Here is a 25,314-nt window from a genome sequence, read left to right as displayed (position 1 = left end):
GAACAGGTGACAATGACGAGTTCAATTTAAATCAGGAAGCAAATGACCAATCAGAGACAAATAGGAAGGAAGATGGTGGAGAGAGCGATGAAGAAGGAGATGGTGATGCAGCAGATAGGAAGTACCAAGGACAGAGAGATGAGGAGAAGGAATATGATGAAGAGGATGAAAATGTTGACTCAGGTTAGTGTTCATTTTATACTTTGTATCAAATGAAACTGGGATGTTGTGTTATATTACATGAAGCAATTGGAATAATGTAGTAAATCCTTGCCAAGCCACAAGCTCATAATATGGGCTGAAGCTTATCCCCAGTTTCAACTGAAAGTATGTAGTGCCGGTTAAAATTTGTTGTGGTACAAGGGAAGAAATCTTAGCACATCATGCCGCATGGCAGCAAAGGTGTATTTATGTAGAAAAATAGTGTATTATTACAATGTAGACAGCACACCTGTCTCTTATACACATCTAGATGTGTATAAGAGACAGCAGTGTAGCTTCTTTAATTCCAAAGATCTAACTGATAATTTACTGATTAGTAGTATGTGTGAAAATGTGTATACATATTTCAAGAGTAGTGTTTTTTTTGCAGTCAATTGGTGAACCTTCAACACAGATGACATTGAACACTTTCCATTTTGCTGGTAGGGGTGAAATGAATGTTACTCTTGGTATTCCAAGATTAAGGTAAAATATATGGCAGAAATAATCCTATGTTGTATTCCATTCTCTGTGGTTTTCAAATCACTTTATATATATTCAACATGTGCTCACATGTACTGAAATCTCAAACCTCTCATAATTTGAACATTTTAGTCAAACAATATAGTTTATATTTTTTACATCATTTTTTTTTGTCTGTTTCATTTCTAGAGAGATTTTGATTGTAGCAAGTGCCAACATCAAGACTCCCTCAATGGATGTTCCATTCCACGGTCGGCGCTATGCACACAAACGAGCAGCAAGACTACGCAAGAAGCTTATGCGTGTTCACCTCTCTCAGGTATAGTGCTTCATTGGTTAGCTCATTGTAAAAAATGTCCATTAATGTTAGACATTAATGAAGGAGATCATTGGTCAACTTCAAATAAACATGGTAAGATTTCCATTTTTCCAAATTTGTTTGTTCAATTATATCTGAAACAAACATACACTGTTAGATATAGTTTTATCAGAAACAGAGAAAATCTGATAAACCTCAGACTTACAGACTCTTACATATTTTTGTATATCCTGAGTTTCCTTGCTGTAAAATTTTTAATTATTGATTGTTTTTTACATTTAGGTCATTGAAGATGTTGATATTTATGAAAGCTACAACATTAGGAATAATTGGTAAGTCAGTGTTCGTTCACCTTCATTTATTTTATTTTACTTATTTCTACTTGTTATTACTATAATGTCAAAATCACTATTGGATCATATAACTGCTTTTTTCCAGGGACCAGAATCGTATTTACAAGGTTCGCTTTAATTTTCTGCCCCAAAAGGAATACGAGGTAAGAAGAATAAAATGATTGCATTTTAGGGTGTCATTTTACAGGTCTAACACATCAATAATTTGCATCTTCAATCAAATAGTCAATCATTTTATCAATTTCTCAGTCATCCATTCAATCAATCATTCACTCAATCAGGCAGCGAATTATTACAATTCACATTCAAATAGGTCTACTGGAGGACAAACCATTCACAGGATATAGACCCAGAAACACAATACAAAACTCATGCACATAGGCCTACCAGAGAACACGCCAGAAACTGGATATCCACTCACATAATGACATTGTTGATGTGTTTGTATCTTTTGTAGGAGGATTGCTATGCTACTCCTACATCAGTGCTGCATTTTTTTGAGAAGACATTTGTGAAACAGCTGACAGAAACCCTTAAAAGGAAGTGTAAGGAGTTGAAAAGAACAAGGTATGTATTTTATAGTAGTAATCAGATTTTCTGCAAACTCTCCATTCCTTGCAAAATAGTTATTAAAAGCAAAACAGAATGATTCTTCTCATTGATTGAACTATGACTTTGGCCATTCAGTATAATTGTGTTACTTGAGTTTCCGTTCACTTTCACAAGTCAAATTGGGCTTTGATGAACATGGGACGAATGGCTTCTCTTCCAAAAATGATACACTGTAATAATTTGTATTTTTAGCCTTCCAGTTGAAATTTTAAAAGAGTAGCTATGAAATAAATGTTTAAAATGTTTTCAGAGAAGTTAACTTTAGATCAGTGGGGTCAAAGTTTGCTATGGAGGATGCTGCTGTTGGAGAAGCAGGCAATCAGAACAGCCAATCAGAGGAGCCCACTGGAACAGGTGACAATGACGAGTTCAATTTAAATCAGGAAGCAAATGACCAATCAGAGACAAATAAGAAGGAAGATGGTGGAGAGAGCGACGAAGAAGGAGATGGTGATGCAGCAGATAGGAAGTACCAAGGACAGAGAGATGAGGAGAAGGAATATGATGAAGAGGATGAAAATGTTGACTCAGGTTAGTGTTCATTTTATACTTTGTATCAAATGAAACTGGGATGTTGTGTTATATTACATGAAGCAATTGGAATAATGTAGTAAATCCTTGCCAAGCCACAAGCTCATAATATGGGCTGAAGCTTATCCCCAGTTTCAACTGAAAGTATGTAGTGCCGGTTAAAATTTGTTGTGGTACAAGGGAAGAAATCTTAGCACATCATGCCGCATGGCAGCAAAGGTGTATTTATGTAGAAAAATAGTGTATTATTACAATGTAGACAGCACACAATGTTTAAAGCAAATTATAGTCAACATAGATCATTATACCCTATTTGCTCTTTTTTTCCAGGTAACGAGGATGCCTTTGTTGATTCAGAGGTCAGCGAAAGGTCAGGTTCTGATGAGACCGATGAGTTTATGAGTGATACGGTGATGAGGAAGAAAATGCTGAATTCCAACCGCAAAGTCACCACAGAAGAAAAGGATGCAAGAATTAATGTAAGTCAGGTTTATGCATCCATGGTTGATATCTTAATTGGATTGACTAATTAAAGAAGCTTGTTACATGACAGTAAATTTGAAAATATAGCTGGAGGGAAATTCTTGCTTCTATTCACAAGCACACCTCCAAATCTGCTCTGTTGTTTCTAATACAAATCTCACCCAAATGTAGAGGAGTCTAACATCTTTGTCAGCATCATTAAAAGAACACCTAGAGATAAACCTTGTCTTCTTGTACTGGAAGCTTTAAATGTATTAATCATCTAAAACCTGCACTCAATTAGAAATAATGTATATATTATGTAGTACTTATCTAAAATGTACTTTCCTTCTTGTCATGTGTGCTACCTGAACTGTCGAGTAACAATCATTTTTTCTGTATATAAAGTAATGCCAAGCTCACAGTTGCTTTGGTGCAAATATTCAATTTATATAACACCATTATTACATTTTAATGGTGGTTTTTTTTTTTTCAGGCTGTATTGTGTACTTCGACACAGGTTTCCAACTATAAGTTTGATACTGTTGATAGCTTATGGTGTGAACTAGTACTACAGGTAAGCTTATTGAACAAGAAACCTAATAAGTGTGCTAACAATGAGAATTTCACTATGTGATTCATAATCAGGATGCTGACGATGGTGGTTGTGGTGGTGTGATGTGGTTATAGTGATGATATTATAGTGTGACAATTATCAAATAATTATTATATTGTTGATGTATGTTGTCTTCTGTAGTACTGCAAAATAATGTTTTTTTTTCCTTTTGAAGTTTGAGCTGCAAGACAGTAAATTAGACCTTGGCACTATCATACTGACTGAAGCCCAGAAAGCAGTAGTGTACGAGACAGCTGGTATATCCCGATGTTTTATCCAAGACAGTGATGGTGAAAAAAGACTGAAAACAGAAGGAGTTAATTTTAGAGTAAGAATTTGAATATTTTTTATATTGTCAACTGTTTGGCATAAAATGTCATTCTTTGACAAAATCCTTGATAAGATTGTAATAAAAAAGTGACTATTAATTAATAATTCAACTTCTCATAAGCCAGATTTTTTTATTTCATTTTTAGGAGCTATTCAAGTATGATAAGTTATTGGATCTGAATAAACTCTACTCCAATGATATCCATGCCGTGGCCAGGACATACGGTATAGAAGCTGCATGCAGAGTCATTGTAAAGGTATGCAGGAAAGCTGTGTACTAGTAATATAATATTGATTAGTTTGCCAGTACAGTTCTTCATTTGTGTTCTTGAGTTAAGACAATGTAGTCTAATTACCTTTCCCTTCAGATTGAATGTTAAGCCACTGGTCCAGTATACAAAACATGTAGAAATGTTTTTGTGTACGATTGTTTTAATTTATAAATTTAGATATTTTGAGTTGAATAACATTAATTTACTACTTCCAGGAAATGCGAGATGTCTTTAAAGTGTATGGTATCACGGTTGACCCCCGCCATCTTTCATTGATTGCTGATTACATGACATTTGAGGGAGTCTACAAACCCTTTAATAGGACTGGACTGGAGACTAATGCATCACCTCTACAAAAGATGACATTTGAGAGTACAATGCATTTCTTGAAAGAGGCTACAATGCACGGTATGTGTTTACATCATTCAAGTAAAAACAGTTTACAGTGGCTTCAGTGGAAAGCAGCTTTTAAGGCTGATTATGTTTTGTCACTTAATATAACATTAAAATAACAAACATATAAAATATGCTTGCTTCCAATCCTAGGGTACTGGGTTTATATTCTACGATTTTGGGCTGGAGTTGTGTTGTTGATTAAGATGTTTGCCTTAAAAATCTGAGTGTCATGTGTTGAAATCCAACAATGTTGATGAAGAGGGGTTGTAGCCTGGTGGTTAAGATGCTTGCCTTCTATTCCCAGGGTCCTGGGTTCAGTTCCTGCAATGCTGGTGTAGTGTAGCTTGGCGGTTAAGATGTTTGCCCTACAATCGCCGGGACCCTCCAGTGTTGGCGGAGTGTAGTTGTAGCTTGGCGGTTAAGATACTTGCTTTCATGGTCCTGAGTTCATTTCCTCTAGTCTTCATGAGGCTTGGGTAATAATATTTGAAACATGAACATATACTAATGTTTTCTTTAAAAACATGTTAAACATGTCTTTATTGTTGTTTTTTCAGGAGTGTCTGATCAGCTGAAGTCACCGTCTGCCAGACTTGTCGTTGGGAGAGTGGTAGCTGGCGGTACTGGCTGTTTTGACTTACTACAACAGTTGGTGTGAAAACAATCATTTTACAAAGAACAAAGCTTTCAGAAGTACATTTTCTGTACTTATTTAAAATACAAAAATCTTTATAAATCAAGAGGAATAAATTATTCATCATATTTTTTTAGGTGTGATTAAATTGGTGAGATATTTGCAAATCGGTTGCAGATGAAGGGTTTGAATTCCATCTGTATATTTTTTACATTATTTATCTCTTCAAAAAGAAGTGCAAGAGTAATGTATTATTATTATTGTCATTAATATTATAAATATAATTATAGATGACTTTATGATTTAATACTTCTAAGTTGAGGTAGAGTTTTGTATCCCATGAAAAAGGGCAAGATGTCAAGATATATCTGTTTATGAAATTAATTAAAGAAAACACTTTAAACATAATTATGAGGTGAATTTCCTTTTTTTAATTCAATAGAATGTACACTCCACACACCAGCATGTGGGTATGTAATTAGTATGTAGTACAGTAGCTGCCTACACAGTATAATAAATGATACATTACATATGGTAGGTACTGTAAATTCCAGCACCAGTGGGAAAGGGCCCATTAATCCCTGTGGAACAGGCCAAGGCCCCATCTGCCACAATTTGTCAAACCAAAAATTTTAAAAAACCCAATGTTTTAATATCTTTAAGCATGATACATTCAAAAACATCAGAGAACAGCTTGAAATAGCCAAAATTTACAAGAATTTCTAGGCACCTGGGCCCTGTTGGCCTCTGCCAGAATTTGTAAGCCCCTGTTTGACTGCTTGCTCCCCCTAATTATATAACCTAAAGCATCCACTGCTTACTATAGGTTCAATACCATACTACAGCACAGTAACTGCTTAGAGTAAATAATGGCATGCTCAAATTGAATCATTGCATAAGTTCATCAAATAATACGGTCAAGGTGCTGCACACCGTTTGGTAAATAATGCCATGCAAGCAGCTAGTGCTCATAGTGAATTAATAATACAAACATAATTAGTAACTGATATTTAAAGACAGTAAGAACTTGTCTTTTACAATCGATGCTGACACAAACACATTCTCAGTGCTCTAGATTTCAAAACATATTTGTAGTCAGACAGAGTCTAACGCCATCAGGCAAGTTTGATTCTATATATTTTAAAGGTCAAATCCACACAGCACTTAGAATAATGATGAACAATATTAAAGTAAACATTCATAATTTTGATTATGATGAAAATAATACTCAATAATTTTGATTAGAAAATTAATTTTGTTTCAATAATGCTATTAATAATGGAATATATTTGTGACAAAACAATTGTTTTAATAAGGATATTCAATAATAGAAATATGTAATAATTATGACCTGTTGATCAAGATACACATACTGTAATGTAATAGAAACTTTGAAAGCACAAATGGATTACCCATTGGGAATGGCCTACCCATTGGGAATGCCCTACTTTCGTTGTTGTCACTATTCAAAATAAGTTTGAAATAACTTTCTGAGGCGCACATTTATAATTAAGCTGATTTTGCTGTCTGCAGTTGACTTGCATATAAAATACAATCTATAGACTTGGTTATAAAAGTTAAGTACTCCACAATAGTTATATTGCAAATTAATATTAAAAATAACTAAAATCAATCTTGCTATCTTTTTCAGGAGAGTTGAGTTTACAAAATTAATCTATGAAATAGCCACCACAAATAGGACAAGTAAAAAAATTGTAGCTGACAAGATGGATTCTTTTTATTCCATGATATCATATAGAGCACCAGTATCTGGCAACCATAATGTGTGATTTCCTTTAGTATGCTTACTTGGAATGTGTTGCTCATTTTGTGCAACCAATAATAATAAATTTAGAAAGACATCTAATAATAAACAAAGACACAATGTGATAAAGTATTGCTATCTTTATGAAAATAGACTTGAATACCAATGCAACATAGCACCTATTTAACAGGAACTGAAGTCTTTTAATATTGAAAGGTTCCTACTGTAATCACATTGCACTAGGGCATTCATTAAGCAAAAATCTTCCCAGCTTGGATCTTGCCATGGCATGCAAGTACCCTAGGCTAATTTGTAACATGCCAGCGACTATTGCTAGGGTCCTGCCAAAAAGGCTTGCTGGGGCCTATAAAGATATCTAGCAGCCTGCTCAGAAGCCTTCTAGGATCCAGGTTAGAACTACTGTACCTCCAAAAGGGCCTGCTATATCTGACAAAGAGCTTGCTAAGGATCTTGAACCTTTTAAAGGCCTGATTGCATCCTGTAGATGTCTACATGACATAAACCAAGAGAGTAATTTCAGCCTGCTATTAACCCCATTAAAGCCTGCTTTAGGCTAGTTCATTTTCCACATAGTCGATGCTACCTCTTAAAGTCACGATTTTGTAGGCGATAGTTAAGGGTCATATCATTTAGACTTTGCGATCCAAAGCTGCTGGGATCGTACACAACTCCAGGTTTTGGATAATTCCTCATCTCGGAATGCGCCCGCCCATCGGTAACTCGATGGCCCTTAGAAGGACGGCTCGATTTCTGTAGGTAACAGAAAAAAAGGGATTACATAAGATATTTCTGGAAATTGTATTGCATTGTCGAGAATATCGAGAATTGTTTTTGTCCAAATTATATAAAATACATACAATAATCCAAATTATATATAAAAAAAAAAAACATACAATTTGAAAAAAAAAAAAAAGAGGGAGGAATAGCAGAGGAAAATGGATATTAAGAGCTGCTGTAAAAGACAGGCAATTTTAGCCCACCAATGTTTATAATGGGCAGTATAAAAGAACTTACTGATTGGACCTGGCCTACAAGTGTTGCCTTTGGTGTGATAAGCAACGTGAGCTTGTAATAGTCTAAGAATGTCTTGGCTAGATTTCTTCCTAGTTTCATGTCTGACAAACATGTAGTTAAGGGAAAATATCTGGTTGTAAAATGAAAAATTTAATTTATACTTAAATAATTTTAATATTATTTTTTTTTTATTATTGTATGCTAGGGGCAGGATCTCAGAGCAGGATTGGTTACCTTAAAAATATTTTTTTATTAAACAAATTTCAAACTACCATTAAATTGTACTCTAATACATTTCATATTCGTCCATTTGGGTATCTTACTCATAGATTACCAACATCATCTTTGTTTTGTATATATTAATAATTAATGTTGAGCCTGTGTAGTAATACTATGCCGATTTTTGATGCAAACATACTGTTGTCCCTGTCCATTTAGAAAGCACTCCACCCAGGACTATATGACATTAAATTATGAGAATCCTGTTATTTTTCTTGGTTGTACAAAGGATACAGCTATCTTCATCATATGGGTATATAGAACTGCCTTGATTCAGAGTGTAACAAAAGAAGGACACCTCTAGAGTATAACACATGGTATTCTTGTTGAGAATGCCGCCTAAGAATCGACGTCCTGTCCCAGCCTTCATAGCATCACGATTGAAAGATGTATTCATCTAGACAAACACAAACAGGTCATCATTAAAAGTAGTCAAAAGAAGTTTTCATCAAACATCAAAATCTATTTTACTTTAGGTAACATCATAACATTATGTGTAAAAAAACTAAATAGGACAGTTAAACTAATAATAATATAGAGTACAAACAAAACTGTAAAATAATGTGTGTTGTGGAACTGTGAAATTGTAGTTTAGTGCTTGCCGTCCAATTCCAAAGTCTTGGGTTCAATCTCAGTGTATATAATGATTTTCTTCATGACTTTCTAATCATCATAACATGAATTAGTATTTAATGCATTGTGTCTATTTCGTGAATACTTACGCCGAGCACAAAGACTTGCGAGCGGACATGTCGATCGAGACTACAATAAACAAAGGATATCTTGCAAGTTGAAAATAAATCCACAAAATAAGATAGCTTGAAAAGACTGCAAGTAATTTCAAAGGCGAATGTGGTCGTAACATATAGAAACCCCAGTGTATGAGATATGAGCACATTCCTTCCAGCAGTTTTAGAGGAGATAGGTGAAATCACACCAGGACGTTAGTAGAATTAATATATAGATAATTTATTTTAGGTGAAATTGTTTGATTATACAAAATAAATATTTTTATTTTTTTCAGATCTAGTTACTGCATATTATACCCCATTAAATTTGGGGTTGCAATACTTCTCCCTATGCCCGCAGGTATGTTAGCCATGACAGAGCTTACAAAGACCATAATATTACAAACCAGACCTCTGCGAGGGCCAAGGTTTCTATGCGGGCATTCGTAAAATATTGCACTACTGTATTTTCGATGATGTAGACATGGCAACTAACGAGGGAGTGCTCGTGTTAATTTGAGATGACAAACACACTAGCCTTTGCACAGCCATATGCAACGCATCTTGTTTGACATCTTCCTGTGGGCATATTTTAACTAGTGTTTTTGCTACAAAAATAGCTTGGTACCCCTGTTCAGTTAGAAATTTATGAAGTTAATTTTGTACTTTTTTGGAAAAAAAAAAAAATTATTTTCTTCAACTGTACTAATAAACACTTCTACAAGAAAGTCAAACTTCAGCAAGAACAAGAAAAATATTCACATGTACGGTACATACATATAATTAATAGGCTAGGCCTAGGCATACACCATTAATTAATTGAATTATAGTAATAAAAACACTAATGTACTTTATAAAAATATATATAGCCCAGTAGGCCTATTAGTAGAAAATATACATGTGCAGTATATAATAATTAGTTACTAGCCATATAACAGGCATTGGCCCTTTTTAATATTTTAATTGATAGTATATAGTCTATAGAAAAGCATAGGCCTAAGCCTACCCCTAGCTAGCGTGAACCACTTTAGAAAACGTTGAAAAAAATAGACCTAAAACATTAACATTAACTTAAGTAAAGTTATTAAATAAACATTACAATCCTAAAATAAGAATTACACCACAGTTGTGCACAAACCATATATAATTAGCAATAGAACGCAACCTAACCTAGGCCTGAAAACACGATCGGACAAGAACCGTAACAAGATTCATAACCCGATGAAATTACGATGTTCAGGGGGTGTCTAATTATACTGCACCAAGTCTACGCTCTGTGGCGAAGGGCCTAGCACCGACCGCCACACACAATTTAAAGACACATTTTAATATCTCTAGCCGCCGTTCGTTATTAATTATTTTTCAAATTTAATAACGTCACATAGTTATAATAATATATTTTCATACATTCCTTGTTCGCGAACGATTCGGTTGAGTTTAGACCTGAAAAAAAATTACTGAACTGACTTTACATTTTTATGGCATGCTGACCTCAGCGTGCGGGATTTCGTTCACTGATAAAGTGATTAGCGATTAAAGTGCCTAAATCAGTAAAAAGTTCACGTCCCCATGGTTATGTTCGCTGTTAATCAGGCCTGTAGCAGCCTTCCACTGGATTGAAAGGCCAAAGCTTGCACCATTTGTACAACGCACAACCAAAAAGCAAACATGGAATGGAAACCATAGCAGTAAATAATCTTATGGTAGCCTAGTTTACAGAACAAGCCAATCGGCTTTTCTCGGCAGTAGCGCGTTTACGCTCCTGAATTGGAATAGGTGGCTTACAAAGAATCGAACTAATTAGGTGACTGACCATGTGTCCGATTCTCATAATGGAGTATCGTGCCAACGTGGTGGAAACCTACTTGTGGAACGTTTCTTACTCAAGTGTTACTAGGCAACTTTACAGTACTGGGAAATTTAGTATTGTTGCCTATTTCGGGATGGATCGGGTGGATTAATTTTATTTTCTTAATCATTAAATATTTCACTGACTCGGTCGGAACTGAGCCAACAATGGTTTCACTCTACCGTACTGTACACATGTTAGTCTATTATCCGATAGAAGCTGCAAAAGGATTACTGTATCCAGTCAGGTATCAAGTTTGTTTTATGTTTTTTTCAAACCACAACACTTCCATACACAACACAATTCTATTGTCTGCTGCAGAACCTTATCCAAACTGCAGTAGTATAAAATTGAGGTTTTTGGAGTGCAGATAAAGTTTTATATCCATACCAGCAAGGAAAGTCCCTGGAGTCCGATCCATCACATTTAAGACAGTTAGTTTGGACAACAGAGTACACAACATTCCATAAATGTTTTCCTCTTATCATACAGTTTACTAGTCTTTTCAAAAGTAGGGGGGTATTGTCTCTCATTAGTATGGCTTTAATATTTGTCAAAATAGAAAACTATGAAATAGGGCACAACAAAAGATCCAGATTAGCTTGGGTACGGACGCACAAAACAAACAGATGTTTGGAAAGTCATGTTTGCCTGTTTACAAAAAACTGCGTAACATACTAATAACATACATACTACATACACACGAGCAGGATTTTAAAAGTTCCTATGCTTGCAAGCATAGGAACCAATAATAATAATACAAGAAATCAATTTCTTTGTGTAGATAGAGCATCTCCCCTTGAATTCTTTGACATGTAAGGTTAATCCAGTTTAAAGTTACTTGAAATATGGGTTTATTTAAAAATAAAAGTTAAAAGGTATTAAGGTAAGACAATAACCCATTAATTCTGAAATATTTTGAAATTGATGGATTTTACACTCACAGTATCAGCGTCCATCTGCATGAGAAGGTTCTTAGTGCCATGCAGCGTTGGGTGAGCCCATGGTGACGGCTCGTGCCAGTGGCGATTCAAATCAAAACCCATTAGAGAACATCTAACATGAAAGACAATTAACATTCAGAAATCAACTATCAGAAATTAGCAATCAACGTCAGCATCTAACATGCACTATTAACGGTTATCAAAATGTGAATCAACATCACTATCATATGTTAATTATGAATGTCATTACAGGTACCATCTCATTTTATTTTAATCAAAATCTTTATTACGATCACCATTATTGTCACATTATCATTATATTCATCGTTATCATATTCATATTCACCATCACCATCATCATTAACATCATTACTATAATAACAATAATAAAAACTATAATAATAGTAATCTTTATCATTATCTCATCCATTATCATCAACTTTATCCGTTATTGTTATAATTATCTATCTATATTATTTATCAATATTATTGTTTCCTCACTGTTATATCTTTACCAGTATATTTTATAATTATTATCGTCATTTATTTGTATCAGTAACATCTTACCATCATTATCTAACTTCTTATCATTAATTTTTACCTCTTAATTATTAATTTTGTTTCTTATCAATCATTTTTACTGTTTTTGTCTTCACATAATATGCCACATCATAATCATCAAAATCATGCCTGCTGCCCTCTACAGCATCTACTTCACACCAACTTTAAACATGTTTGTACTCACCTGTAGTTACCTAAATAGACACCATCGGGGTTCAACATTGGAACAATCTTGAAGACCACATGTTCCCTCAGGACCTTAGCAATTGGATGCTGACTCAACAAGAAATCAATTAAGCCTGTGGGTATGGGGGAAACACATTTACATAATCATAAATCATCGTTATTCTTGTTTCATTCATTATCTGGGCATCTAGGGTGTCAAGTACATTTATGAGGAAAGTTGCGGTATGTTACCCGCAATTGGCCTCAGGGAAAACTTTCTGATGAGTTGAGTTATTAGTATAGGCATAATGCAAGAGACATCATACAACATTGACAGGTAAACTATTTGATTAGAAAGGAAAAAGTAATGAAAATGGTGAAAATTATAAATGAAATGTGAATAGCATCCTCAGTGAATATCATTATGATAACTTTTGAGGATATTCAACACAGTGTAGTGTGAACACAGTGTTGTGTAAACAGTGTAGTGTGAACACAGTGTTGTGTGAACACAGTGTAGTGAGAACACAAAGTAGTGTAAACAGTGTAGTGTGCACCCAAAGAAGAAATATCTAACATTTGGTTAAAAGGGAAAAATCAAATATAAACTCAGTCAATTTGGTAATTTTCAAGCAAATTAGTAGTAAATGGAGAGTTACTGAAAAAAATAAGGAATGAGAGAAAAAAGTACATTGTATAAGAAAAGCTAAACATTTTTCAAAAAAATAATTACATTTTAAATCTTAACTGAAAGATCTATTGATATTTCTACAAGAGTATTTAAGATATTTCGGAAAGGAAGACACAACAGCTAAATATTGAATGTTAAGCACATGATTAATCCATTAAAATTGAAGAACATAGTTAATTAGAATCAAAAGTGACTCTTGTTAATGTAAAGGTGACAAAGACCCAACGGACTGCATGATACTAGTCAACTACAATCAACCTCCATCCTATATTATTATTAACAAACAATGAATTATGAATAGATATCAAAGCCCTACAGCAAAACACATTAACCATCAATGGTTGCCTCCTTGAATTTTTAATCAAGTATTTTTGTCTTTTCTGCGCATTCTTGTCTTTTCTGCGCATTCTTGTCAAGTATGAACACGAATTACCAATAAAGCAATGCTTTCAATTAGCTCCCTCTATTAGAGTTCAGTAAATGGCATTTCATCCCAAAACACAGGGCTTAATGAATATACTGGGAACTCAGTTCAGTAATAGACTCGTAATGAAGGCCGACGATGATTATTCCTACTCAAGACGTTAACTAACAGTACCAAAAAAAAAGACATTGATCTAGCTATGTCCACAGGCTACAGTAAAAACACATTAGGCAACATTTTAATGATTCAGTCTTGAATCATCTGCAGTGGCCTTTGATATGAATATCTTTACTCAAAAATAAAACGATCAGTAAACCAGAAATATTTTCCATAAAATCAATATAATAATAATTTCTTGTTTCAAAAACAACTTCAAATTCTCTCGAAACCTCACACTGATACTTAATTCACTCAATCAAAGTTGGATAGTTGGAATTTTTACCAACTTATATATTATTTTTCATTATAATAAAAGAATGAAACAAAAAAATGTGTTAACCCATACAGATCATTGTCCTTATGTTAAGTAAAATCATCTTGATGTGTGTATATTTGTCTTGTGTGTCGTGGACTGTTTTATGTGTACTGGGCCCTTTGGGAGAACAGTAATTTGTTACTGAAAAGGAAACCCAGTATAAATAACAAATAAATTAAAAATGATTGGACCAGGATCGAACTAAAAATTATGAATGAAAAATAAAACACACATCTAATGAACTAAACTGTACTAAAAGCCTTTCAAAAGTTCTGATAATGAACTGAGCAACATCGATCAATTTTTTTTTTTGTATGGAAACATTCAGTAAGTAGTTGCAAGGCCACATATGAATTGTGAAACAAGCCCTCCAACAACAGTGTCACATCACTCACAAAAACCAGAGTGTTGATGTGACACACTTTGTTTTTAATTAAAAAAAACTCTCTTGATACCATCCACTGCAACAATAAATCCATTTAGATGTAAACAAGAAAACCACAACCACCTCGCATCCATGTACTATATGTGCGTAATCACCCAACGCATGAATTAAATAACAAGCCACGTGTGTTTATCTTTACACGTGAATGCATAATGAAACTCGCTTCCTTTCCAACACTACTTATTAAATACTTTCCATAAATTCCGATTCATTGATTTTCTTGTCCATTTATCATAACTCAATATTTTTGCTGACAAGTCTATCATAACAATACTTGCTTTGGATGGAGAACCTGGTCATTTGGCAACATTAAGATTAGTGTGCTTGCTCCCTGCAAGACCAGCATAAGAGAATGCTTTCTGTCACATCAGCTTTTGTTTGGAGACAAGGGACCATTAAGTAAAAACATGTTTTCATTAAATTCTCAAAACAATAATATGAATTTGTCCTTGAACTTTCAAGCACTGAAAGGAATTATCCTGTTGGCAACAAACATTAAAGGTTGTCTTTATTATTATTTTTTTTTTTTTTTACCAACCATTTCATGAAACTATTCTCCTTCCATGCTTCCTGATATCTGCATTAATAGAACGATTGTCATGCCGAAAATCAATAAATTCCTTATTATTTCAACCTTTGCATATTCTTTTGATCTTTTATAATAGGTTATTATAAGTGATTACATGGTTATTTGTAAAAAAAGTCAATCACATCTGTATAAAATTGGTAATCATTGAAAAGGCTACATTGATATTTTCAATCTATACATTCATCACAAATATTCAATCAATCAATCAATCATACCTTTGAAATGTTTTATCATAGTTTAATAGTTGAAATTTAATATTTAAATAATCTTTTATATTGTGAGTATTTTATACCATATAATAGCCCTAACAGTTTTCATTTTAGGGTAATTCAAGCGGTAAGGGAGGGTCACCAAAACATATAGCCTTAGCTTCAGCACTGGTTCGCGACCCTCCTCACTCATGGTTTAGGTGGTAGAATTATTTTCTCGGATAGGATTCTAAACCAGAGAGCCTGTCGACACATCTAGCTATAGTATCTTTTGGAGGAGTAAGACTTTTCATTTTACGCCCACTCATTTTAGAAGCCACTGAGTGTCTCTCTATGGCAGCATCAATAATCACAGACCACGTAATTCAGCACAATGACGCTGCAAGTTACAGGTTAATTGCCTATCTTTACTTTTTACTTGCATGCACAAAATATTTAAAACACCCTTGCAGGTTCACTCCGTGTTCATGGAACTTTCTTTCTAATACGACACAACTGCATTTCTATAGTTCACTTATTGTTTATCCTCTTCCCCCAACAAACTCAACATTTTATGACAAGTTTATTAACAGACGAGGCCGATTTAAGGTCTCACAATATCAAATAACAGGCTAAAGATAAGCATCTGCATAAAAAGCCAATAAATTCTGAAAGATGGGGAGCTTGGGGGTAATATAATACTTGTTTATGTATTCCATGGATCAGCTTAATGAAAAGTAATAATAATTACAATAAAAGGCAAAAAATCCTCTTAGGAGCAGAGTGTGTTGTGCATGATGAACCAGCAGAAAAATTAAAATCCCTCTGGAAATAATCCCTTTGCAGGTTCAATACCAATATCTTCTAAGGGTACTTGTACTTGTAATTTTTATTGTTATTTTTGTCTTTTTACCTGTGCTTGTTATAGATAAACAAAAAAAAATCAAACAAAGCATAAACAACCACGCCCAAACAATTAGTAAAAAAATTAAATTATTTCAATCATAATATCACTAGCCTATAAGTACAAATGAATTTTTGGCATGTAGCCATGCAGCGCATGTGAATGCTAAACACTTACCCTGACAAACGCTAACACTTACTCTGACAAACGCTAACACTTACTCTGACAAACACTAACACTTACTCTGACAAACACTAACACTTACTCTGAGAAATGCTAATACTTACTCTGACAAACGCTAACACTTACTCTGACAAACACTAACACTTACTCTGACAAACACTAACACTTACCCTGACAAACATAAGATGCTGGGGACTCCCCTGGATGTACTCGTGCGGTAATGAAGACCACGTGCTGAGATGCATTTGCAAGATTTTCTGGATTGGTAATTGTCAGTAAATCTAATCGCCTTTGTTGCTATAGACACAGAGTAAACATCAATAAATTAGGTTTTTTCACTGAATCTAAAAGTTAACATTTATTTTGATTTCTATTTGTTATTATTTTTGTTATTATAGTTCTTACTAATATTATCATTATTATAATTAATATCATTTGAACCACAAGCACCACTGCCACCCTCGTATCATTTTCACCATCACCATCGTCACAGAATCATTACTATCATCATCATCCTCATCATTTTGGTATGGTATAACAAGATGGACTTTTAGTTTAAAAAAAAAAAAAGATGATTTAAAATAATACATACAACACTAAAGCATATAAGTTCTCGCTGGAAATAGTCAAGCCGTCTCTTTTCTATCGCACCTAAGTAAGTCTGTAGACGGGTGTAAGAGTATGGGAAAGAATATGAAAACTGGTACGTGTCCTCGTCTCGGTCAAAGCAAAATGCAAATGACATCACATAATTCTTCCTGTGTTCTGGACATTTGTAATAGTATACGTTCTTAGATGGAATTCTTTGCCTGTGGTATGAAGAAAACAGAATTTAAGATTATAAACTAGCATTGTGTTGGGATAACCACATTGTAACATTTAAATAATTGAGATTTTGGTAATGCAAGTTTCTAAAATACTTTTTTGACAACCAAAATGAAGGACAATTGCCAATTAAAGGAGGGCATGATGCTCTACAAAGTAGGTTTCAGATTTTTCTGAGATGAAAGACATTTTATGAGAAATATGGAATGCAGTTGTTTCTTAGATGAAAGGAATAATACAGGTTTCACACATATTTGAGCCCCTGGGAATAGAGGGCAGCACCTTAACCACCAAGCTACAGCTCCACTCTCCATCAACATTGCAGAATTTGAACCCAGGACCCTGGGATTAAAAGGAAAGCCTCTTAACCAAAAAACTACAGTTTCACTTCTGATTGGTCAACCTCTTGAAATTAAAAAATGTTTATAGTTACAAAGTGAAAAAGGATAATTTTGTTAATTTAAAAAAAGTTGTTTTGACTTGTATGATTGTTTACATGTGATAGCACTGCCGTGGTGAAAACACTTTTGTATCTATTTTATTTAATTTCTGCATTTAACTTTTGCTTTTTATGATGTACCTTTATGTGTAATTTGTTAATTGTAAATAAGGTATCTCACGGCCATAATGAAAAACAGCATGTATTTGTTGATTTGTGCTTCGTGAATAAATAAAGTTTTACTACTACTACTACTTAAATAACACAATCTCAATCCTAAAGTAACATAACAAGGTCGTAACTGTCTTGATGTAAAATTTAGCACAGATATTGTTTTGTATCCCTGTTATTAAATAAAATGTTAAAAGTAATGTAGGTAAATATTAGAAAGAGTGCTCAGATATGAAAGTATAATACATACTCCAAGTATTGAAATACACGCCATCGTGTTGGGATTCAATATTTCGACATTATTTATGTCATCATCAGGAATGCTCAGATATAGATACTAATTATGGTGATAAACAAGGTCACTCAAATCACTGGTAGTTAATAATAATGTGTTAATTAAAATTTGTAGATTGAAAAAGTGTCATTGTAAGAAAACACATTAATAGTTGGTGCATCCATTAGAAAACATTAAATTATGTCTAATACTGACGCATATTACCATGAGCAAATCAAAACCTAAAAATACTGGTTTTTATTGGAAATGGAAAAAACAGAGATACGATGTTATTCTGACCCGAGGACATATACTATAATTTGAACCTATCTATTAGTTTTAGGTTATTTACAATACCCATTGACGCACTTTATACCTATATTTCACGTATGTAGCAATTGCTTGTGTATATTTTATTTACAGGAGGGTTTCAGTGTCGTAGTTATGGTTTCATGGGCCCAGTTCACGATTAGGGACTGGGGTCTTTAACCCTTACTTGATCTAAATTGCACTTATCACAAATGCCATAAATGTCAACCAAAACTTCTATCTATCTATTAAACAGTTTGTTATTCCTATCTATACATACAACAGGTTCACAATCTGAATCAGTTAAAAACATGTTTTTATCTGCACATCAAGGATGAAATGTGAATGCAATTATTTCTGGACAATTATTTAGCTGATTGGGCCCCTGCACATGGTGGAGGGGAGGGGCTTGGGCTGATTGGGTACCTGGATATGGTGAAGGGGAGGGCATGGGGGCTGATTGGGCCCGGCACATGGTGGAAGTGAAGGAGCTTGGGCTAATTGGGTACCTGGACATAGTGGAGGGGAGGGGCATTGGACCACCCGGGCTTCTTCTTTATAATATCAATTTAAAAATTATGATACTGATGATGATGGCAACATTAGTGACAATAATTATTACGATAATGATATGAAAATTTTAAAATGTGTTATGTAAAACTGAATAAAAACCAAAGCCATACCATCGAGGTCTTGATGTTGACTTAACGACTGGGGACATGCCATCTCTATATAAACTTTTCGTCTTACTAAAATTTACAATGTTAAATATAACTCTCTGAAATAAAACGAAAATTAAAAATCATAATATCAATAATTATTTGAATTCAATTTATTATATAAAAAATTATAATGAATAGTTATATCTTATTAGATAATAATAGGTAAAACAAAATAAAAATATATAAAATTCAAAATTTTCATCATCACCAACATCCTCATCATCATCATCATCACCATCATCATTATTAACAACATTGTCATCACCTTCATCATCATCACCACCATCATGATCATTATCATTATCCTCATCATCATTAATCACCATCACACTATCGTACATGTCAAAGTAGGCAGAAATCTAAACAAAAATTTTAAGATAAATTTTTGATATAATTAAGAAGTTAAGATGCTGTCAATATATTGACTAGGGGATAAATCAAAACCACTAAAAGTCCTCGATAGCAACACAGCTCTATAGATTTTCTATAATAATAAATTCCATGGTAATGACATAAGGCCTACAAAAAAATTGTTTGTTTGCTGTCATCCGCCGCCCCTAAAATCAGAAAAATGAGGGGCAGGTTTTTATTTTTTTTTAAGTTAAAAAAAAAAAAATCATTTTTTTTTGACACAATTTTGATTTTACACATTTAATAAGTAAATGAAGCTGGTGAGCTTAACCTGATACATAGTGCAGTAGTTTATTTTAATCAAGTGTCTTACTCCAATTAAAGATCCCTCTTCCTATTCCAAACCACAAAAAAATTAGCCTCATATTCACTCTTCACTTAAATATTTACAATGTGACAGCAAACAAATCATATTTTTTTTTAGGCCTAATAACACATGTTGAATCTCACCTGGTCTTGTTTGACATTTTCTACAGTAAAATTGAACCAGACTCGGAAGCGTGGGTTACAAGTGTCAGGTCGGATAAACAAGTCATATTCATAGTCAGTTATGTAATCTACTCGTCCAAGGTTACCTGAAATCCGAAAAAAAATTTGTAAAACGGTACATTTGATTTTCCAAAGTGGTTGGGAATTTCTGTTTTGCATGTGGTACAAAAGTTCTAGAATAATTTAAATACCAAACATTAATACTACAGTGGAAACTCTAAATGGGCCACCTATATTAAGGGACCACCAGCCTTAAGACCAGGCTATAACTGAGATAGGTGCCACTTGGAGAGGTAGAAATTCTCATATGGTTTTTCTAGACCAGTTTTTTATGGGGAATCAGAATATGTGAGGTAAAAGGGGTGTAACCTGAGAACTTTCGCGTGAGGGCGCTTTTTCAAAATGGCCGCCAAATTTAAATAAACTACATATAATATGGGTAAAATATAAGAACAGAAGAGACCAACTTTTGAATATGTAATGATAGGAGTAAAGTATAACCAGCTAAAGTGAAGATTTCGGGAGGCAATTGATGGCGCTTTTTAAAATGGCCGCCAAAATTAAATAACAATTTAACAGCAGCTTCAATACCCTAGATAATTTTTTTTCATTTAAAAAACATGAACGTAATAACTGCTGTTGACTTTTTAAACCTAAAGCAACATATTTTAGGGGTGTAAGCTAACTCACTTTTGAAAATGTAAGTAAAAATGCCCCCTTATATTAGCCCTTATCTGTTTTAAAGAATGGAAAATATCACCAGAATTCTAAAAAAATTCCAGCTTCCTTACAAATATCCGGTTGTTTTTCATTATTTCTGTGTGCTATACAAAGTATTCCAGACAACTACCACAATTTTCATGTATGAAGAAGGCATCAATTTATTTCCTACAATATTTGTCTTGTAGTGTTTAACTGTGTAGCCCTATGTTGAGCAATAATCTTCAGGTATCGATTTTATCACTGCAGTCTTCGTATTTATCGTATGAACAATTCTTTTACTTCCATGGGAATTTGTATATTCCATCTGTTCCATCAACTTTTTTTATTGACAGTCATTTACCTCTGCTTATTTTCATTCTTGAACGATTGAGTTTGCTATGTATCTAAAGCTCGAAATTCTGCTAACATGGTGGCAACAATGATATGTCAGTGATCTTGTCTCTGCGAAACTTTCTATTGAACATGTTACTTGCTTGATTTACACTTTTCTCCTTAACTCCGAAGTTGCTGAAAGTTTCCTTTACGAAAGAAAGCCGGGGTGTAATTGTCTGATGTCTCGAGAAAGGGAACGGATGATTGCTATGCCTTGGTTGTTATTCGTATGCTTTGCATAAAGGAAGACTTTCGTGTCGGCTTCTTTCTGGTGGTTCTACCCCAGGTTGCCGACTGCCCGATTTTCGAGTTCATTTTGCCAAAACACAGTTTGCCGAATGCCAGTTTTCTGAATCAAAAATTACGAATCCCAGTTTCTTGAAACCCAGTTTGCCCTGAAACCCTCTTTATCGAAAATAAAATAAAAGCAGTATGTAAAACAGTAAACACAGCATAACATTTATGTTGGAACACTCTCTTACTATGTATTCGTATAAGAAATAGCGGCTTATTGTAGTTAAATGATTCTTTTTGTTTTAATATGTAAATCAATTGGCTATCAGCAAATAAAAGTCAATTTAATAGGCCTCGCAGTTAAAACGTTTTATCAGCATACCTATGATAAATACATAAATATATTTTTAAAAAAATAATGAAGGAAATAAACAAATTAATAATAATCTACAATTATGCACACATGCCAATCGTGGCTCCTGAAATTTGTCGACAGGGGGTCTGACTCAAGGGGCCGACTAGAGCCTCCAATATCATCAATTCACAACCTGACACAACAATCCTGATAGGGTTTGCAGAGGGAGTATTTTAGAAGGATACGATGCTTATCCTTAATTTCATTTCATTTTATTCTAATTTTAACTGATAGCCATGCTTTCAAGTGTGTTTTTTACAGCTTTTTTGTCTTCCAATATTTTTCTTTTTAATTTGTACACAAATGAAGCTCTCAAATGAAGCTTTCAAATGCACAGTATGCTGTACTTTTGTAACACAGAGATTTGGACTGGGTTTCGGAAAACTGAGTTTTGGCAAACTGGGATTTCATAATATTGGTGAACTGGATTGGGCATTCTGGGTTTCGGCAAACTGAGTTTCTGCAAACTGGGATTTCATGATTTCAGTAAACAACTGGATTCGGCAAACTGGAATTCGACAAACTGGTTGGATAGGCCCACCTTCTTGAATACTATATTGCTTTCGGCGAGAATTCATCCTTGTCACTGAAAGAGATTTTGTATTAGTTCCAGATCTTCGTAGCAGCCAAGAAAAGCAGACTCGAAATTTGTCCTGCATGCAATGCATGCTTTAAGGAATTACAACCAATACATAAATATCAACCGTTCCATTCTGGAGACATCGATATTGCAGTCATTGCTACTGTATATCTTATTTTATGACAACGGAGAGAGTCATTCTAGAGACAAACACTGGCAAATACAGAAAGATGTTCAAATTAAGTGGCATTAACTTTCACCAGTGAAGAAATCATCCCTTATTGGGTCTCATGCTTCCATAGTCAAAGGCAAGGTTTCGTTGACTATTTCTGATAACTTCAAAGTTTTAGGTGTTCTGTCACAGAAGATATCTGAGGATCTTGAAGACTGTGGCGTGGAGTTAAGGGGAAACGTGTAAATCAAGAAGAAATGTTCAATAGAGACAACAAGATCACAGACATATCATTGCTACCACCATGTTTGCAAGCAGACCCTTGAGCATTTGAGGAAATTTAATCGCTAAAGAATGGAAATTAAGCAGACGTAAATGATTTGGTCAGTAAAAATAGTATTCACAACAGATGGAATGATCAAATGAAGCAAAAAATGATTGAGAAAGTGATGCCCATGGACGTTCAAGAACTGTTTATAGTAAAGACGAAGACTTTTAAATTGCACTGATATTAGCAATACATGAAGATTATTGCTCAACATAGGGTTACAAAGTAAAGGACAATTGTGTAATAAATGAATTAATGACTTTATACATAAAAATTATGGTAGTTATTTGTGTGGTCCTCTTGAATACCTTGTGTAGTACACAAAAACAATGAAAAACAACCGTATATTTGTAAGAAAGCTGGAATTTTGTTAGGATTCTGGTGATATTTTTCATTTTTCAAAACAGAAAAGGGCTAATATCAGGGGGCATTTTACTTACATTTCCAAAAGTGAGTTAGCTTACCACCCTAAAATATGTTCCTTCGGGTTTAAACAGTCAACAGCAGTTATTACATTCATGTTTTGTAAATTAAAAAAAAATTATTTAGGGTATTGAAGCTGCTGCTAAATTGTTCTTTAATTTTGGCGGCCATTTTAAAAAGCGCCCTCAATTGCCTCTTGAAATCTTCACATTAATAACTATAGCTAGTTCATAGAGCTATTAAACAACTAGAGTGCTGATGGCGGAACAATGCAGAGTTGTGTATGTGTACCATCCAAGATGGCTGCCGTAGCAAAGCGCCACCTTCAGGCTTAGTATGCATATTATTACCATAAATAAGCCCTCTGACTGAATATTATTTCATTAATGATAATTAGTATTGATAATGACAAATTATTAAACTGTCGTAGCCAAAACGAGGCCAAGTGCAGCATCTTATTTAAAAAAAAGTACCAAGGAATGAAAATTAAAACCGTGTGCATTACACCCAAACACCGCAACGCTCGAGTTTCAAACATAGCTGTACTGAACTTTCGGTGTAAATTGAGGGCGCCATTGAAAATGATAGTGCTCAGGCGAAATTTGATTGGCTGAATATATGGCAGCCATCTTGGATGGTACACACACACAGCTCTGCGTATTTCGAACATCGAATACATTGCGGTTAGCGCTCTAGTATTCTTATTATATCTCTATGAGCTAGTTATACTTTACTCCTATCATTACATATTCAAAAGTTGGTCAAACCTATCTCTTCTGTGCTTATTTTACCCATATATATGTAGTTTATTGGATTTTGGCGGCCATTTTGAAAAAAGCGCCCTCACGCGACAGTTCTCAGGTTACGCCACTTTTACCTTACATATTCTGATTCCCCATAAAAAACTGGTCTAGAAAAACCATATGAGAATTTCTACCTCTCCAAGTGGCACCTATCTCAATTATAGCCTGGTCTATAAAAGACCATCATTTCCTCATCCCAACAGAGAAAATCCTATCCTTTAACACTGCAACCAAACTCTAATAGGATTACTCCATTAATGGACCACAATTTTTCACTCAAGAGTTTCCAATGTTATTTTGAACTTTTTAATAGATTAGCTTTTTATACACACGTACCACATTCGAAGCATGCATCAAATATAAGATGTCCCTTTCTTGGCCTTGCCGTGTAACCTGGTGGTACTACAGCAAATTTGTTCAAGTTACCAATTACTGGGTCCTCACTGCTACTGTCACTCCCAGCTGCAGACAGTAAATAAATAAACAATCATTGTGTAACATTGTAACATCATATACTTAATATGTTTTCATAATATATTAATTAATAGTTTATATGAAGGAGTTTCAAGTTCTTGTTGGTCATAATCTAGGCCTATTAATGTACAAGAAAGGACTGTACGCATTGTGTTTATATCTCTTCGATCAAACAAGGCTGCACTAAAATTCTGCTGACCGTGTATATTATGTGCACATTACACATTTTCATATTTTAAGGTCCTTCTATTTCTCCAACCATCATACCTTTTTGAACTCTCTACCACCTGACTGTAAAGTAAGGCCTGTGTGAGGAATATCCTGCACGGAAGATATATTCTCCTAGACTTAGGCCTAGAAATCCGTCTGCGCTTTTCAGGAAATAAGGGCCGAATTCTGCATAGACCGAAAATTAGTCTTTGACCTAATATTAATATATGTAGCCATGTTGTATATGCAGTAGTGACAATTCTGTGCCCTTATTTTCCTAGTGATTTACCATGTAAATTTGAGCTAGTTTTCGGGGTATCATACACGCAATTAAAAACTTTACAGTACGGTGCTACCTTATGCTCCATCTCATCGTCTGCCCTCATTAACAAAAACTCATGGCCAAACCGCCTTTTCTTTCTCAGCCTCTTCTTTCTGGAATGGACTTTGCTCATTCGATAAAATTTGGGTAGGCTTTGGACTAGTAGGCCTACCCAGGGCTAGGC

At 34.3% G+C, this 25,314-nt stretch overlaps 2 protein-coding genes across 2 annotated transcripts in view; one reads left to right on the top strand and one right to left on the bottom strand.

Moving 5' to 3' along the window:
- Window positions 1–5,839, top strand: part of LOC117104763 (DNA-directed RNA polymerase I subunit RPA1-like) — a 17,803-nt gene extending 11,964 nt beyond the window's left edge. The window contains exons 20-32 of the mRNA XM_033245621.1: window positions 7–183; window positions 579–687; window positions 874–1,003; window positions 1,286–1,335; window positions 1,442–1,499; window positions 1,814–1,923; window positions 2,219–2,499; window positions 2,830–2,978; window positions 3,458–3,538; window positions 3,753–3,905; window positions 4,054–4,164; window positions 4,395–4,587; window positions 5,133–5,839. Coding sequence (XP_033101512.1) covers window positions 7–183; window positions 579–687; window positions 874–1,003; window positions 1,286–1,335; window positions 1,442–1,499; window positions 1,814–1,923; window positions 2,219–2,499; window positions 2,830–2,978; window positions 3,458–3,538; window positions 3,753–3,905; window positions 4,054–4,164; window positions 4,395–4,587; window positions 5,133–5,233 — 1,703 coding nt within the window. The 3' untranslated portion in view covers window positions 5,234–5,839. The remainder of the gene's footprint in view (window positions 1–6; window positions 184–578; window positions 688–873; window positions 1,004–1,285; window positions 1,336–1,441; window positions 1,500–1,813; window positions 1,924–2,218; window positions 2,500–2,829; window positions 2,979–3,457; window positions 3,539–3,752; window positions 3,906–4,053; window positions 4,165–4,394; window positions 4,588–5,132) is intronic.
- Window positions 5,618–25,314, bottom strand: part of LOC117104750 (cytosolic carboxypeptidase 6-like) — a 20,696-nt gene continuing 999 nt past the window's right edge. The window contains exons 2-11 of the mRNA XM_033245612.1: window positions 24,461–24,586; window positions 20,036–20,160; window positions 19,136–19,230; window positions 17,027–17,243; window positions 16,605–16,731; window positions 12,555–12,669; window positions 11,810–11,921; window positions 8,523–8,685; window positions 8,010–8,110; window positions 5,618–7,745 (exon numbers count right to left, since the gene is read on the bottom strand). Of these exons, the coding sequence (XP_033101503.1) occupies window positions 7,575–7,745; window positions 8,010–8,110; window positions 8,523–8,685; window positions 11,810–11,921; window positions 12,555–12,669; window positions 16,605–16,731; window positions 17,027–17,243; window positions 19,136–19,230; window positions 20,036–20,160; window positions 24,461–24,586 (1,352 nt within the window). The 3' untranslated portion in view covers window positions 5,618–7,574. The remainder of the gene's footprint in view (window positions 7,746–8,009; window positions 8,111–8,522; window positions 8,686–11,809; window positions 11,922–12,554; window positions 12,670–16,604; window positions 16,732–17,026; window positions 17,244–19,135; window positions 19,231–20,035; window positions 20,161–24,460; window positions 24,587–25,314) is intronic.

Source organism: Anneissia japonica, unplaced genomic scaffold (assembly GCF_011630105.1).
Source record: "Anneissia japonica isolate Jap-2015-1 unplaced genomic scaffold, ASM1163010v1 scaffold287867_len1003013_cov215, whole genome shotgun sequence".
NCBI lineage: Eukaryota > Metazoa > Echinodermata > Crinoidea > Comatulida > Comatulidae > Anneissia > Anneissia japonica.
The sequence above is the reverse complement of the archived record's forward strand: the minus strand, read 5'-3'. Positions and strand labels throughout refer to the sequence as shown.